At 42.3% G+C, this 15916-nt stretch overlaps 1 protein-coding gene across 1 annotated transcript; it reads left to right on the top strand.

Annotated features, from left to right (window-relative positions):
- Positions 1-1978: 1978 nt before the first annotated feature.
- Positions 1979-5424, top strand: LOC112255483 (ubiquitin-40S ribosomal protein S27a). Its single transcript, XM_024428468.2, has 6 exons — positions 1979-2068; positions 2178-2242; positions 2707-2761; positions 2852-2937; positions 3566-3697; positions 5237-5424. Exons 2-6 carry the CDS (start codon positions 2195-2197, stop codon positions 5384-5386), a joined length of 471 nt encoding a protein of 156 aa, XP_024284236.1. The 5' UTR covers positions 1979-2068; positions 2178-2194; the 3' UTR covers positions 5387-5424.
- Positions 5425-15916: the final 10492 nt, after the last annotated feature.

The following is a 15916-nucleotide window of genomic DNA, read 5'->3' as shown; positions in this document are numbered from 1 at the left end:
GTCTTTGCATACCACATACAGATCTATGGACTGCACAGCACAACTAACACTGAAGCTTTATGCGCCAAAGCTTACAAGTCCTAGGACAAAATGTGACGCCATAGTGAGTAACGTGTTAGCAACATGGGCAACTACATTGGTAACACAGGACCTAGACCAGGTTGAATTTGTGTCCCTGTCCATTGATGCGTCCAATCATGGACATGTAAAGCTGCTGCCAATAGTAGTCAGATATGTAAAATATATGATGGCAGCACATCTATGGAAACAAAACTGCTTGATTTTGTTGAATTGAATGGAGCAGAGGAAATTACAGCTGAGGTCCTGGTGGTCATCCAAAAATGTAACCTGGAAAACATTCTCTGCTGACAACAAATACCAACTTTGGAGGACTGAATAGGCTGGGGAGGGTCAATGTCCATACTAAAGTAAAAAATGCTCTGCAGGGCCTCCCGGGTGGCACAGTGGTCTAGGGCACTGCTAGTTACCAGAGACTCTGTGTTCGAGCCCAGGCTCTGTCGCAGCCGGCCGCGACCGGGATGTCCATGTTCGCTGGCTGTCCATGCTCCCTGCTCTAGAAAGAGTGCTGAAAATGTATTTTGAAATCCATTTTTATTTCTGAAGACAAATGCTCTGTTGTCCTGTGAACAATGTTCGAAGATCCACTGACTGAACTTTGGCTGGCCTTTGTCCATGGAAACTTGACCGTATTCAGTGACACGATCAAGATGCTTGGAGGCCAGGGCCACTGCTGTGGAGTCCGCTGCAATTCTGGGAAACGTTGAGGAAACATTGACTGCAAGATGTGATGACAACTTCATTCCAGTTTTGGTCAGAGGACTTCTGAGAGAGCTAAAGGAAAATGGAGCCATGTCTAAAGAGAGCTTTCTCAAAACATCCCAATCATTCTTCACTACGGCTGTGAACTACTTGCAAGCATAGGGAAAGCACACAGATCATCTAAAAGATTTACATTATCTCCTTTTAAAAAGGCAACCTCTGCGTGAAGAGATCCAGAAGGCAGCAGGCACACTGCAGGATTTATGCCCCAATGTGACCATCAATGAGGATGCATTGTGTGATGAGGTTACTGGCCTGCAAGAGTTACTAAAGGGGGGATTGCTTGAAGAATGGAAAACATCTGAGACACTTCTTAGTCACAGATGGAGCACGGTGGTTACCCACTTCAAAGAGAATGACATCCCACACCTGGCTAGATTAGTGTCTGTTGTCATGTGCTTACCTGGAAGTAATGCACCAGTTGAGAGAGTGTTCTCCCAAATGAATGATCTATGGACAGCAGTAAGAAATAGGTTCACTGTTCCTACCATCAAGGCCATGCTTATTGTGAAGACAAACTTCAACCTCCCCTGCCAGGAGTTCATAGAGAAGCTGGCCAAAGACAGAGCAATCCTGAAAAAAATACATTCTTCTGAGAAATATGCCAATGAGGTTGGTATAAATATATTATGTATTTACCAATCTTATTTCTTTATTATGTTAATTATTTCACATATACTATTGTCTGTTTTTTTCAATTTTGCTCATGTTCTCTTCTGCTCTCATTCTACCAGGACCACTGAATGGCTGTTCAGATCGGAGAGTTTTGTCTTGTCTGTAGTGTTTCTGTAATATAGTTGTTTTCACAGTGTGCCTGTTAGACTAAATACATGAAACCGGAATTGTCCCCCTTTATATTTCATAGATAATAAGATTGGATATTTTAATTATATATTGACCACCGAGCTGGAAATGTCTCCGGTTTTCATTTCAGAAATCTGGTCATCTTATTTTAAAATCACTTCTTTTTTTTTTAGGTGGGGGATTTCTCCCACAATATCTGTATATCTAAAAAAGTAGCAAAACGGATTTTATATTTTCAGAAAAAAACTGATCTGGTTTGGGGTATGCACCTCGTGTAAAGTGTGATGTATTATGCATTTTTCTGAGGGGTGTTTTTGAACAGGCATTTTATTTGACGCCTACTCCCTGCAGATGAGCGGAGAAAACCCCGTCGCAGGCTTGGAAAGCCCTCTTCTCATGATCCGCCATTAGTAGGAGACCGGTGGTAAGATCGTGCTCTCTATTTTAAGCAATTATTTACCACAATAACGACATTGTAGATCGTGTTTTAGCTGATATAGTTGTACTTACAACACTGTCGTTCTTGTGTGCAGGTGGATTGATCGCCAAGATGCAGATTTTCGTCAAAACCCTCACGGGGAAGACTATAACCCTCGAGGTGGGTACTTCGGATTTGGTGTAGCGCTTCCTGCCTCTAATAGCGGCGCATGCATTCTTTAGCAAATCAGCCTATAGTGCGTTATAGCAAATCACCAGATATAAACACCTTTGCAAGTTTCCTCATCTTTATTGGACAGTAGTTGTTAATAGCCTAACAGAACTTGCCGACTTGGTAACCGGTCTTTTATTCTGAACTGCTAGCTAGTTGGCTACCAGTAGCTAACTACATTTTAGTAGCATGGCCCTGCGTATACACGTGTAAATTACCGGTACAGCTCGGCAACTTATCTTAGCTATCTAATTACATCCGTCTGCTTTAATGTAGATGAGTCTTTTGTTATTGCCATTTGGCTGGTAGTTAGTTAATCAATACCTTGAATGAGTTGTCTTGGAACTGTTTAGTCTTCTTGCTAGCCACGTTAGCTTCTGTTTCAAGACAGGTTTTTCTAATGTTATATGCAGGTTGAGCCTTCAGACACCATTGAAAATGTCAAGGCCAAAATCCAAGACAAAGAAGGTAATTGCACTATTTTTTTTATCCTAGTCATCCTTGGAATTGCTTGAAGTGGCTGCATGAAAGATTGAACTCACCCTCCTGTCTCTCCAGGTATCCCTCCCGATCAGCAGAGGTTGATCTTCGCTGGTAAGCAGCTGGAGGATGGACGCACACTGTCCGACTACAACATTCAGAAGGTGAGCTGACATTTTCACCTTGGTAAACATTTGACAATGCTACACTTTAGTAAATGTGTTGCAGGAAATGGAATACACCACTGAAGTCCAACGCCATTCCTGTAGACGAGTGGTTCTCAGCCTTGATTTTATCTTAAAATGTTTCCAATCATATCTTAAAGTAATGCATGCTGAATATTTGGTCAAAGTATGACATTTCAGAATGTTTTAATATAACATGTATTGCCATCAGGAATTATTGTTTGGTTGATTAGATACGGACACCATTGTTTCTCAGCAGTATTTAATTTTATGTTTATTTTTTTTAGCAGATGCTCTTATCCAGAGCCATTATGGTTAAGTGCCTTACTCAAGGGCACATTGCCAATTTTCACAGATGGCTTTGGTTACTGGCCCAACGCTCTTAACCGCTAAGCTACCTGTCGACTCATTGTATTGCTATTTTCTCTGTATTTTAGTTAATTCTGGGACAGCTGTGAATACTCCTTAGGTTTATATTTGAATTTCTCACTATAATCATACAGCCCAAATAAGTATTTATTCTTAGATTGTCATATGCCGCATTGACCACTGAAGCCATATCTGTTTATTGGTCTTTCTGGCTGAACTGAATTGCTTTTTCTTGCAGGAGTCCACTCTGCATTTGGTGCTGAGACTGCGTGGGGGTGCCAAGAAGAGGAAGAAGAAGTCCTACACCACTCCCAAAAAGAACAAGCACAAGCGGAAGAAGGTCAAGCTCGCAGTGCTCAAGTACTACAAGGTAAATGCGCTGGGCACACTTTGGGTCCTGACTAGAGGTCGGCCGATTTCAAGTTTTCATAACAATTGGAAACCGGTATTTAATCTTTATTTAACTAGGCTAGTCGGTTAAGAAAGCATTCTTATTTTCGATGATGGCCTAGGAACGGTGGGTTAACTGCCTCGTTCAGGGGCAGAACGACAGATTTTCACCTGTCAGCTCGTGGGATTCAATCTTGCAACCTTACATTTAACTAGTCCAACGCTATAACCACCTGCCTCTCGTTGCACTCCACAAGGAGCCTGTTATGCGAATGCAGTAAGCCAAGGTAAGTTGCTAGCTAGCATTAACCTTATCTTATAAAAATCAATCATAATCACTAACTACACACGCTTGATGATATTACTAGTTTGTCTAGCGTGTCCTGCGTTGCATATAATCTGACTGAGCATACAAGTATCTGACTGAGAGGTGGTAGGCAGCAGCAGGCTCGTAAGCATTCATTCAAACAGCACTTTAGTGCGTTTTGCCAGCAGCTCTTCGTTGTGTGTCAAGCATTGCACTGTTTGACTTCAAGCCTCCCGAGATTAGGCTCGTGTAACCGATGTGAAATGGCTAGCTAGTTAGAAGGGTGCGCGCTAATAGCGTTTCAAAAGTCACTTGCTCTGAGACTTGGAGTAGTTGTTGCCCTTGCTCTGCATGGGTAACGCTGCTTCGAGGGTAGCTGTTGTCGTTGTGTTCCTGGTTCGAGTCCAGGGAGGAGCGAGGAGAGGGGCGGATGCTATACTGTTACACTGGCAATACTAAAGTGCCTCTAAGAACATCCAATAGTCTAAGGTTAATGAAATACAAATGGTATAGGGGGAAATAGTCCTATAATAACTACAACCTAAAACTTCTTCTTACCTGGCAATATTGAAGACTCATGTTAAAAGGAACCACCAGCTTTCATATGTTCCCATGTTCTGAGCAAGGAACTTAATGTTAGCTTTCTTACATGGCACATATTGCACTTTTACTTTCTTCTTGCATTATTTAAACCAAATTGAACATGTTTCATTATTTATGAGGCTAAATTGGTTTTATTGTTGTATTAAGTTAAGTGTTCATTCAGTATTGGTGTAATTGTCATTATTAAAAATATTTTAATAAATCGTCTGATTAATCGCAATCGGCTTTTTTGGTCCTCCAATAATCGGTATTGGCGTTGAAACATCATCAGTCGACCTCTAGTCCTGACCCATTGTTGAAAAATCCTTGGTCTAGTGAATGGAGCCAGCATTTGTTTTGTAGACATTTGTTAATGGCTCCAGAAGTCATTTTAAATAATTATTTCAAAAATCTGGTATACATAGGCCATGTTTATTAGGCATAAACAAAGCAAATTTTAAATTAATATTCAGACTTACTGTGGTGTCAAATTCCTTGTCAATGAGGTGTGATAATATGGAATTGGTTTTCTGTTGCAACACATTTGCTGTTGTGCTCTATTGAGCACGGCCACTGTCTCATTTGTGTGCGTGTGTTGCTATACTTATTGCTTCCATGGTGTATCTTCAGGTTGATGAAAATGGCAAGATCCACCGTCTGCGTCGTGAGTGTCCAGCTGAAGAGTGTGGTGCTGGTGTGTTCATGGCCAGCCACTTCGATAGGCACTATTGTGGCAAGTGCTGCCTCACTTACTGCTTCAACAAGCCAGAGGACAAGTAAACCAATGGAATGGACTAAATAAAATGTTTCATCAATCACTGAGGGCCTGATTCCTATTTTTTTCACACTGGATATGAATGAGATGGGTAAACCAATATCACATTTCCGGAGGATTATTATTACCAGGGTTACAAGTAGTTATTGGTTTAAGCATTAGCATTTTCTAAATATGGTCTTGGTGTGGGCCTATTTTAAATTGAACCTTTATTCTTAACTGACTTGCTTGGTTAAATAAGTTATTTACGATGGCCTACCGGGAAACAGTGCGTTGTTCAGGGGCAGAATGCCAGATATTTACCTTGTCAGCTCGGGGATTTGATCTAGCAACCTATCAGTTACTGGCCCAACGCTCCTAACCCCTAGGCTACCTACTGCCCATTGGTTGTTTTTGAACCGAACTTTGTTCTTTCTGAAGTACGGTGACTTCAAAGTATTCACAACCCACAATGGGTGAAGGGGCCGAAGGCACTGCATCTGTGCAAGAGGTGTCACTACAGACCCTGGTTCGATTACAGGCTGCAACACAACCAGCCATGAGTGGGAGGTGCACAATTGGCCCAGTGTTAGGGTTTGGCAGTATTTGTAAAAAAATATATTACATGTTTGCAGATGTAATTTACATCCTTTTGCTATGACACTAAATTGAGCTCTGGCGCATCCAATTTCATTTTATTGTCCTTGATGTCGTTACAACTTCATTGGACATGATTTAGAAAGGAACACCTGCATAAAGGTCCCAATGTTGACAGTGCATGTCAGAGCAGAAACTATACGAAGTCCAAGAAACTCAGTTCTCAGAATTGTGATGGGGTGTATCTGGGGAAGGGTATAAAACAATTTCTAGATTAAGTTTCCAAGAGCACATTGTTATCCCTGAGAAACTGAAAAAATATGGAAGTACCAAGATTGGATAGAGTTTACCAAATTGGGTAATAATGACCTTGATCAGGGAGGTGACCAAGAACCCCCATACACGCTCTTGACAGTGCTGAGGTGGTTGAAACCAGCCAGAACGTAAAGTTACAACAGCACTTCACCAATCTGGGCTTTATGGGAGAGTGGCCAGACAGAAGCCACTCCAAATGAAAAAGGCATGTGAAAGACCGCATAAGGCAAAAGATTGGTCTAATGAGACACATTGAACTCTGGCCTGAATTGAAAGCGCTGTCTGGAGAAAACCTAGCCCTTAAGACAACATTCCACTACATTGGGTTAGTGTTCCGACACGGTCATATCTCGATGTTTCAGCACTTGTTTACGGAAAACACTAGACGAGGCGACCACCTGTGCTAATGAGCTATCTAGCATGCTCTGAACACCTGTGTGTGTGTAAGTGTAGCTTCGTTGGAGGCACCCATAGCTGGATGGAACTGTGGAAAAAAACTGCTTCATTTAATGTATCGTTTTTATTTTAAGGATTATTTCTTGCTGATGAGTGATAAGGGCAAGGGCGCAACTTCGGTTTTAGTAGTAAAGCGAATGTCCTGCATTTTTACCCAATCTAATATGACCCATGACCCTTCTAGGCGTGTCTATTTAGAACAAAAAGCAAAAATGCCCAGTCATCAAGCAAGGTAAGAGATGATTAAATGTTTTTTCCAAATAGGTTACATGACATTAAACGGCATAGAGAAACTAAATGGGTCAGGAGCCAGACAGGGAGCCAAACACCGTGCCCAAGCCTGACGCACTCGGAAATGGATTTTGTTCCCCCACACCAAAAGCGTTCATGACATGCAGGTTGCAATATCAAAACAAACATTGAACCAATTATATTAATTTGGGGGACAGAACGAAAAACATGAAACATTTATGCCAATTTAGCTAGCTTGCTGTTGCTAGCTAATTTGTCCTGAGAAATACACAGCTATTTTACCTGAAATACAAGGTCCTCTACTCCGACAATTAATCCACACATAAAACGGTCAACAAAATAATTTCTAGTAATGCAATGCAAACGCTCATTGGCGGGCGTGAGTAGTGTGGGTGCAATGATTGAATAACGTTCATGTGTACATTTATTTTGCGATGCAAGCAGTGTGGTCACCATGTAAGAAGGAACGAAAATGAATAATTTCAAGGCTATAGTCTAGTGGTTAGAGGCAGGGTAGCCTAGGAGTTAGAGCGTTGGACTAGTAACCGGAAGGTTGCAAGTTCAAATTCCCGAGCTGTTATGATGCATTTGTGAGTGCAACACAATACGCTGGTAGGGATATAAAGCCCTCGTCATTTAAACATTTCGTTGTATTAAATAATTAGTCTATAAATTGCGCATATAGGCTGTGACTTAGAATTAAAAACAAATTAAACGAACAATGACTCATTAGTGCCTTTGAATTCATTTTAAGAATTCATTTTTAGAAACACAAGTTTGGTCTGTGGCTTCAGGCTCATGGGATGGTGAGCAGGCCAGCAGGGGAGAATACCCTCTCCACACTTGCAGAGCCATTGGGGATGCTCAACACCTTTTTGGCCACTCTTGCCAGGCTGGGCAGAGATGAAGAGTTGTTTATTTTTATTTTTCTATAGGTAGGCCTAAAGGGTTTTAGGCAAAATAACAGAAAGTTCCTTGAACGTGGGAATATGCAAGGCCTATTGTATAGATAGAACAAAAATGAATGAAAGAGAGATAAGAGATCAGATTTTTCTGTTTTGAAATACTTTGCTACAATGACACAGTTATCTACCCACCTTGTTCCTTTCTTTTAGCATGTGCACGTAGTACGTATCTTGAGTGGCACAGCGTTCTAAGGCACTGCAGTGCTAGATGTGTCATTACAGACCCGAGTTCGATCCCGGGCTGTATCACAACCGGCCGTGATCGGGAGTCCCATAGGGCGTCGTCCGGGTTAAGGGAGGGCTTGGCCGGGGTAGGCCGTTCATTGTAAATAAGAATTTGTTCTTAACTGACTTGACTAGTTAAATAAAAAAGTATACCATCATGCTTTCGGGATACGTGTCTTCTCAGATTCCACAATGATTATTTAATTGTGAACACTATCACTGCACTCCCTCTCTTTCTCTTCATCTTTGTAAGTCACCTTGATTTAGCACGTGTGTTTTATCCATTTCTTTATGAAAATATTTAGCGAACTCCATAACAGTAATTCAAGCAAGGGGCTAAGGGCTTAAGCAGCACACAGTAGACTACACATGCATGCTGGGCTGAGCACAATTGGAGCAGCAGCGAGAAGGCCGATGCTTCAGCCTTTGGCAATCTCGCTCCGTGCTCCAGTCAAATTGGGCACTCCGCTCCGCTCACATACTCTGGGACGAACCGCCTACACACCCGACCCCCACCAGTCTAATCAATAACTCAACTCTCAACGCAACACATTTTCCCACATATATTTCTCCCCTTGGGAAAGGTTTGGAAACAAAAGTTTTAAAAAATACAAATAACTTTGTCATACTGTATTCCATATAAGGCATCCAGACCATATGGAAGTTGCCCAGTATACCCTTTAATCTTTTAATAAATCAAATCTAGTGATACATAACTTAAAATTCCTGCCACACATTGTGACATTGTGGGAGGATACCCAACCTTCCAATTAATGGCAATGCATTTCTTAGCCAAAATAAATGTAGGTTACACAGTTTCTTCTGATATTTCCAAGCAAGCAAAAACAGGGAGAAGGGAGAATCTGTAAACATGCAGAGATAAAAGAATATACTATTTGCCATAATTCTGTCAGCCTTCACAAACCATAATGTATGCAAATACAGTGAGCTCCAAAAGTATTGGTACAGTGACACATTTTTTTTGTTTTGGCTCTGTAGTTCAGCACTATGGATTTTAAAATGATACAATGACTGAGGTTAAAGTACAGACTGTCAGCTTTCATTTGAGAGTATTATCATCTGTATTGGGTGAACCAGGCACAGCTCATCACCCGTCTAACACCCTCCCTACCGTGAAGCATGGTGGTGGCAGCATTATGCTATCGTGATGTTTTTCAGCGGCAGGAACTGGGAGACTGGTAAGGAGAGGGAACAATGAATGGAGCCAAATAAGGCAAATCCTTGATGAGAACCTGCTTCAGAGTGCTAACAACAGACTATGGAAAATATTTACGATCCAACAAGACAATGACCCCAACCCCCTTTGCTGCTTTAACAACCTCCATTCCTTTTTGAAGGCTTTCTACCCGATGGAACATTGCTGCGGGGACTTGCATCCATTCTGCCACAACAGCATTAGTGAGGTCGAGCACTGATGTTGGGCGATTAGGCCTGGATCACAGTCGGTGTTCCAATTCATCCCAAAAGGTGTTCGATGGGGTTGAGGTCAGGGCTCTGTGCAGGCCAGTCAAGTTTTTCCACACCGATCTTGACAAACCATTTCTGTATGGACCTCGCTTTGTGCATGGAGGCATTGTCATGCTGAAACAGGAAAGGCCTTTCCCCAAACTGTTGCCACAACGTTGGAAGCACAGAATCATCTAGAACGTGGACAGTGTAGCGTTAAGATTTCCCTTCACTGGAACTAAGGAGCCTAACCCAAACCATGAAAAACTTTACAGTTGGCACTATGCATTCGGGCAGGTAGAGTCCTCCTGGCATCTGCCATACCCAGATTAATCCGTTGGAATGCCAGATGGTGAAGCATGACTTATCACTCCAGAGAACACATTCCACTGCTCCAGAGTCCAATGGCGACGAGCTTTACACCACTCCAGCCGACACTTTTTGCGCATGATGATCTTAGGCTTGTGTGCGGCTCCTCGGCCATGGAAACCCATTTCATGAAGCTCCCGACGAACAGTCGAGGGCGTTCCGACCGGGAACAGGCACTTTTTACGCGCTTGAGCACTCAGCGGAAGTGGCCTACCACTTCGGGGCTGAGTCGTTGTTGCTCCTAGACCTTCCACCTCACAATAACAACACTTACAGTTGACCGGCGCAGGACAGATATTTGATAAACGGACTAATTTGAAGTGGTTTCCAAATACTTGTGTGTGTATATACAGTGCATTCGGAAAGTATTCAGAGCCCTTGACTTTTTCACATTTTGTTACGTCAGCCTTATTCTAAAATGGATTAAATAGTTTTTTCCTCAATGTACACACAATAACCCACAATGACAAAGCAAAAAAAACTGAAATGACATTTACATAACTATTCAGACCCTTTGCTCAGTACTTTGTTGAAGCACCTTTTGCAGAAATTAGAGCCTAGAGTCTTCTTTGACGCTACAAGCTTGGCACACCTGTATTTGGGGAGTATCTCCCATTATTTTCTGCAGATCCTCTCAAGCTCGTTGGATGGGTAGTGTCGCTGCACAGATATTTTCAGGTCTCTCCAGAGCTGTTCGAAGGTGGGTTCAAGCCCGGTCTCTGGCTGGCTGTGCCACTCAAGGACATTCAGAGACTTGTCCCGAAGCCACTCCTGCGTTGTCTTGGCTGTGTGCTTAGGGTCGTTGTCCCATTGGAAGGTGAACCTTCGCCCCAGTCTGAGGTCCTGGGCACTCTGGAGCTAGTTTTCATCAACAATCTCTCTGTACTTTGCTCCGTTCATCTTTCCCTCAATCCTAGCTAGTCTCCCAGTCCCTGCTGCTGAAAAACATACCAACAGCATGATGCTGCCACCACCATGCTTCACCGTAGGGATGGTGCCAGGTTTCCTCCAGACGTGTCGCTTGGCATTCAGGCCAAAGAGTTCATGCGACCAGAGAATCTTGTTTCTTGTGATCTGAGAATCCTTTAGGTGCCTTTTGGCAAACTGCAAGCGGGCTGTCGTGCCTTTTACTGAGGAGCGGTTTCCGTCTGGCCACTCTACCATAAAGGTCTGATTGGTGGAGTGCTGCAGAGATGGTTGTCCTTCTGGAAGGTTCTCGCATCTCCACAGAGGAACTCTGGAGCTCTGTCAGAGTGACCATCGGGTTCTTGGTCACCTCACAGACCAAGGCCCTTCTCCCTTGATTGATCAGTTTGGCCAGGCTGCCAGCTCTAGGAAGAGTCTTGGTGGTTCCAAATTTCTTCCATTTAAGAATGATGGAGGCCACTGTGTTCTTGGGGACCTTCAATGCTGTAGAAATGTTTGTTCCTTTCCTCAGATCAGGACACAATCCTGTCTCGGAGCTCTACGGACAATTCCTTAGATCTCATGGCTTGGTTTTTGCTCTGACATGCACTGTCAACTGTGGGACCTTATATAGACAGGTGTGTGCCTTTCCAAATCATGCCCAATCAATTGAATTTACCACAGGTGGACACCAATCAAGTCGGAGAAACATCAAGGATGATCAATGGAAACAGGATGCACCTAAGCTCAATTTCGAGTCTCATAGCAAAGGGTTAGAATACTTATGGAAATAAGGTATTTCTTTTTTTTGTTTTGATAAATTTGCAAACATTTCTAAAACCTGTTTTCGCTTTGTCATTATAGAGTATTGTTTGAAGATTGAGGAAAAAAAATAATTCTAGGCAGAATTGCAAAGAAAAAGCCATATCTCAGACTGGTCAATAAAAATTAATTATTAAAATGGGCAAAAGAACACAGACACTGGACATGGGGAACTCTGCCTAGAATGCCAGCATCCCAGAGTCGTCTTTTCACTGTTGACGTTGAGACTGGTGTTTTGCGGGTACTATTTCATGAAGCTGCCAGTTGAGGACTTGTGAGGCGTCTGTTTCTCAAACTAGACACTAATGTACTTGTCCTCTTGCTCAGTTGTGCACCAGGGGCCTCTTTCTATTCTGGTTAGAGCCAGTTTGCGAAGTGTACAGCGTTGTACGAGATCTTCAGTTTCTTGGCAATTTCTCGCATGGAATAGCCTTCATTTCTCAGAACAAGAATAGACTGACGAGTTTCAGAAGAAAGTGCTTTGTTTCTGGCCATTTTGAACCTATAATCGAACCAGCTGATACTCGAGATATTCAACTAGTCTAAAGAAGGCCAGTTTTATTGCTTCTTTAATGAGAACAACAGTTTTTAGCTGTGCTAACATAATTGCAAAAGGGTTTTCTAATAATCGATTAGCCTTTTAAAATGATACACTTGGATTAGCTAACATACCATACCAACATACCATTGGAACACAGGAGTGATAGTTGCTGATAATGGGCCTCTGTACGCCTATGTTTATATTCCATTCAAAATCATCCGTTTTCAGCTACAGTAGTAATTTACAACATTAACAATGTCTACACTGTTGCTGATCACGGTAGTGTATAACCCTTTTTTGGTTACTACATGATTCCATATGTGTTATTTCATAGTTTTAATGTCTTCACTATTATTCTTCAAGGTAGAAAATAGTAAAAATAAAGAAACTCAAATGAGTAGGTGTGTCCAAACTTTTGACTGGTACTATATACAGTTGAAGTCAGAAGTTTACATACACCTTTGCCAAATACATTTAAAAACTCAGTTTTTCACAATTACTGACATTTAAGCCTAGTAAACATTCCCTTTCTTAGGTCAGTTAGAATCACCACTTTATTTAAAAAATGTGAAATGTCAGAATAATAGTAGAGAGTGATTTATTTCAGCTTTTATTTATTTCATCACATTCCCAGTGGGTCAGAAGTTTACATACACTCAATTAGTATTTGGTAGCATTGCCTTTAAATTGGTTAACTTGGGTCAAATGTTTTGGGTAGCCTTCCACAAGCTTCCCACAATACGTTGGGAGAATTTTGGCCCATTCCTCCTGACAGAGCTGGTGTAACTGAGTCAGGTTTGTAGGCCTCCTTGCTCGCACACGCCTTTTCAGTTCCGTCCACACATTTTCTATAGGATTGAAGTCAGGTCTTTGTGATGGCCACTCCAATACCTTGACTTTGTTGTCCTTAAGCCATTTTGCCACAACTTTGGAAGTATGCTTGGGGTCATTGTCCATCTGGAAGACCCATTTTTGACCAAGCTTTAACTTCCTGAATGATGTCTTGAGAGCTTGCTTCAATATAACCACATAATTTTTCTTCGTGATGCCATCTATTTTGTGAAGTGCACCAGTCCCTCCCGCAGCAAAGCACCCCCACAACATAATGCTGCCACACCCGTGCTTCACTGTTGGGATGGTGTTCATCGGCTTTCAAGCCTCTTTCCTCCAAACATAACGATGGTCATTATGGCCAAACAGTTCTATTTTTGTTTCATCAGACCAGAGGACATTAATCCAGAAAGTACGATCTCTGCCATGTGCAGTTGCAAACCGTAGTCTGGCTTTTTTATGGCGGTTTTGGAGCAGTGGCTTCTTCCTTGCAGAGCGGCCTTTCAGGTTGTCAATATAGAACTCATTTTACTGTGGATATAGATACATTACTACCCGTTTCCTCCAGCATTTTCACAAGGTCCTTTGCTGTTGTTCTGGGATTGATTTGCACTTTTTGCACCAAAGTACGTTCATCTCTAGGAGACAGAATGCGTGTTTTTCCTGAGTGGAATGACGGCTGCGTGGTCCCATGGTGTTTATACTTGTGTACTATTGTTTTTACAGATGAACGTGGTACCTTCAGGCGTTTGGAAATTGCTCCCAAGGATGAACCAGACTTGTGGAGGTCTACAATTTTGTTCTGAGGGCTTGGCTGATTTCTTTTGATTTTCCCATGATGTCAAGTAAAGAGGCATTGAGCACACAGGAACACCTTCAATTGACTCAAATGATGTCAACTAGCCTATCAGAAGCTTCTAAAGCCATTACATCATTTTCTGGAGTTTCCCACGCTGTTGAAAGGCACAGTCAACTTAATGTATGTAAACTTCTGACCCACTGGAATTGTGATACATGAATTATAAGTGAAATAATCTGTCTGTAAACAATTGTTGGAAAAATGACTTGTGTCATGTACAAAGTAGATATCCAAACCAACTTGCCAAAACTATAGTTTGTTAACAAGAAATTTGTGGACTGGTTGAATAGCGAGTTTTAATGACTCCAACCTAGGTGTATTTAAACTTCCGACTTCAACTGTGTATATATATATATATATATATATGTGTATATGTATATATATATATATATTTGTGTGTGTGTGTGTGTGTGTGCATAATCTCCATAGAAAAACTATTTGCAGTAGAATGGCCTTACTGAAGAGCTCAGTGACTTTCAACATGGCACCGTCATAGGATGCCACTTTTCCAACAAGTCAGTTCATCAAGTTTCTGCCCTGCTAGAACTGCCCCTGTCAACTTTAAGTGCTGTTATTTTGAAATGGAAACGTCTAGGAGCAACAACGGCTCAGCCACGAAGTGGTAGGCCACACAAACTCACAGAACGGGACGGCCGATTGCTGAAGCGCGTAAAGATTCCCTGTCCTCGGTTGCAACACTCACTACAGAGTTCCAAACTGCCTCTGGAAGCAAAGTCAGCACAGTAACTTTTTGTTGGGAGCTTCATGAAATGAGTTTCCATGGCCGAGCAGCCAGACACACACCTAAGATCACCATGTGCAATGCCAAGCATTGTCTGGAGTGGTGTAAAGCTCGCCGCCATTGGACCCTAGAGTAGTGGAAATTGGTTATTTGACTTCCCTTAGAAACTGTGGTTTTATACATTTGCTTGAAGACTCTGCTCTTTGTCGATGTGATCCTGAGCAACAACCATGGCCGTCTGAAGGTCTTTGGTCAGAGATACTACGTAGCTATCATAAGTACTAATCTCTCTGTCATTCAGGATGTTTTTGTACAATACATCAACAGGGAGACGTGGAACCCTACCACCACATCAAATAAAATGGAGGATAACCAGTGGTCTCATGTACGTCAAGGTCTGAAGCCGTTGCGGCCAGTTGTGCTTCACATAGACGGGAGAACATGGATCATGTTTCTCAGCATTCTGTTAAAACCCTCGATGCTGCCGTTACCCAGGGGGTGATAAGGCGTTGTGGGACTTCTTGACACCAGACACTTTCAAGAGCTGACTTATCAACTGAACCTCAAATGAAGCATCTTGGTCAGAATTCATTCCCTCAGGGAACCCATAAATGCAGAAGTACTTGTCCCAAAGTTGCTTCGCCACTTGTTTTACAGACTGATCATGGCAAGGGAATGCTTGGGCTAACCTGGTAAAATTATCTGTGACAAGTAGTACATCAACTGACTTGTTTTGTTGTTTGAATATTCTGCAGACCAGAAGTCAATGCACATAATCTCCTAAAGGCACAGAGGTTTTAATACTCACTAGAGGGGCTCTTCCTTCAGGATCAGCTGTTTTACGGATGACACATCGGGGAGACTGACACATGTCGTCTTTGACATCTCTGTCGATGTGGGGCCAGACTCAAGCTCCTTAAATGCCCTTGATGACCTGCACTGTAATGGATGCCTTGTAAGACCTCAGACTTGAATTGGTCAGGAATGACAAACTGGTGTCTCTTCTTCTTAGAAATTTGATCGTTTGACACTTGATAGAGAATGTGTGAGGGATCAGCCGGATCAAGTGGTCCAACTGCGCCCTCTCTTGATGAGCTCACCTGAGGTCAATTGACACATTTTGTTTGTGCTCACTTAATGGGCGGAATTAAGGGGCAGAGGGAGGCTGAGTGAACACGAGCTGGAGGCTACAGCGAATTCCAATACACT

Source organism: Oncorhynchus tshawytscha, linkage group LG01 (genome assembly GCF_018296145.1).
Source record: "Oncorhynchus tshawytscha isolate Ot180627B linkage group LG01, Otsh_v2.0, whole genome shotgun sequence".
NCBI lineage: Eukaryota > Metazoa > Chordata > Actinopteri > Salmoniformes > Salmonidae > Oncorhynchus > Oncorhynchus tshawytscha.
Note: the sequence above shows the minus strand (reverse complement) of the source record. Positions and strands in the feature narration are given on the sequence as shown.

Bases quoted from the DNA above. Each gene is read 5' to 3' on its own strand.
- LOC112255483 (XM_024428468.2), top strand. From the start codon at position 2,195: ATGCAGATTTTCGTCAAAACCCTCACGGGGAAGACTATAACCCTCGAG. The intron at 2,762-2,851 runs GTAATTGCACTA...CTGTCTCTCCAG, and splicing joins CAAAATCCAAGACAAAGAAG to GTATCCCTCCCGATCAGCAG. The intron at 3,698-5,236 runs GTAAATGCGCTG...GTGTATCTTCAG, and splicing joins CAGTGCTCAAGTACTACAAG to GTTGATGAAAATGGCAAGAT.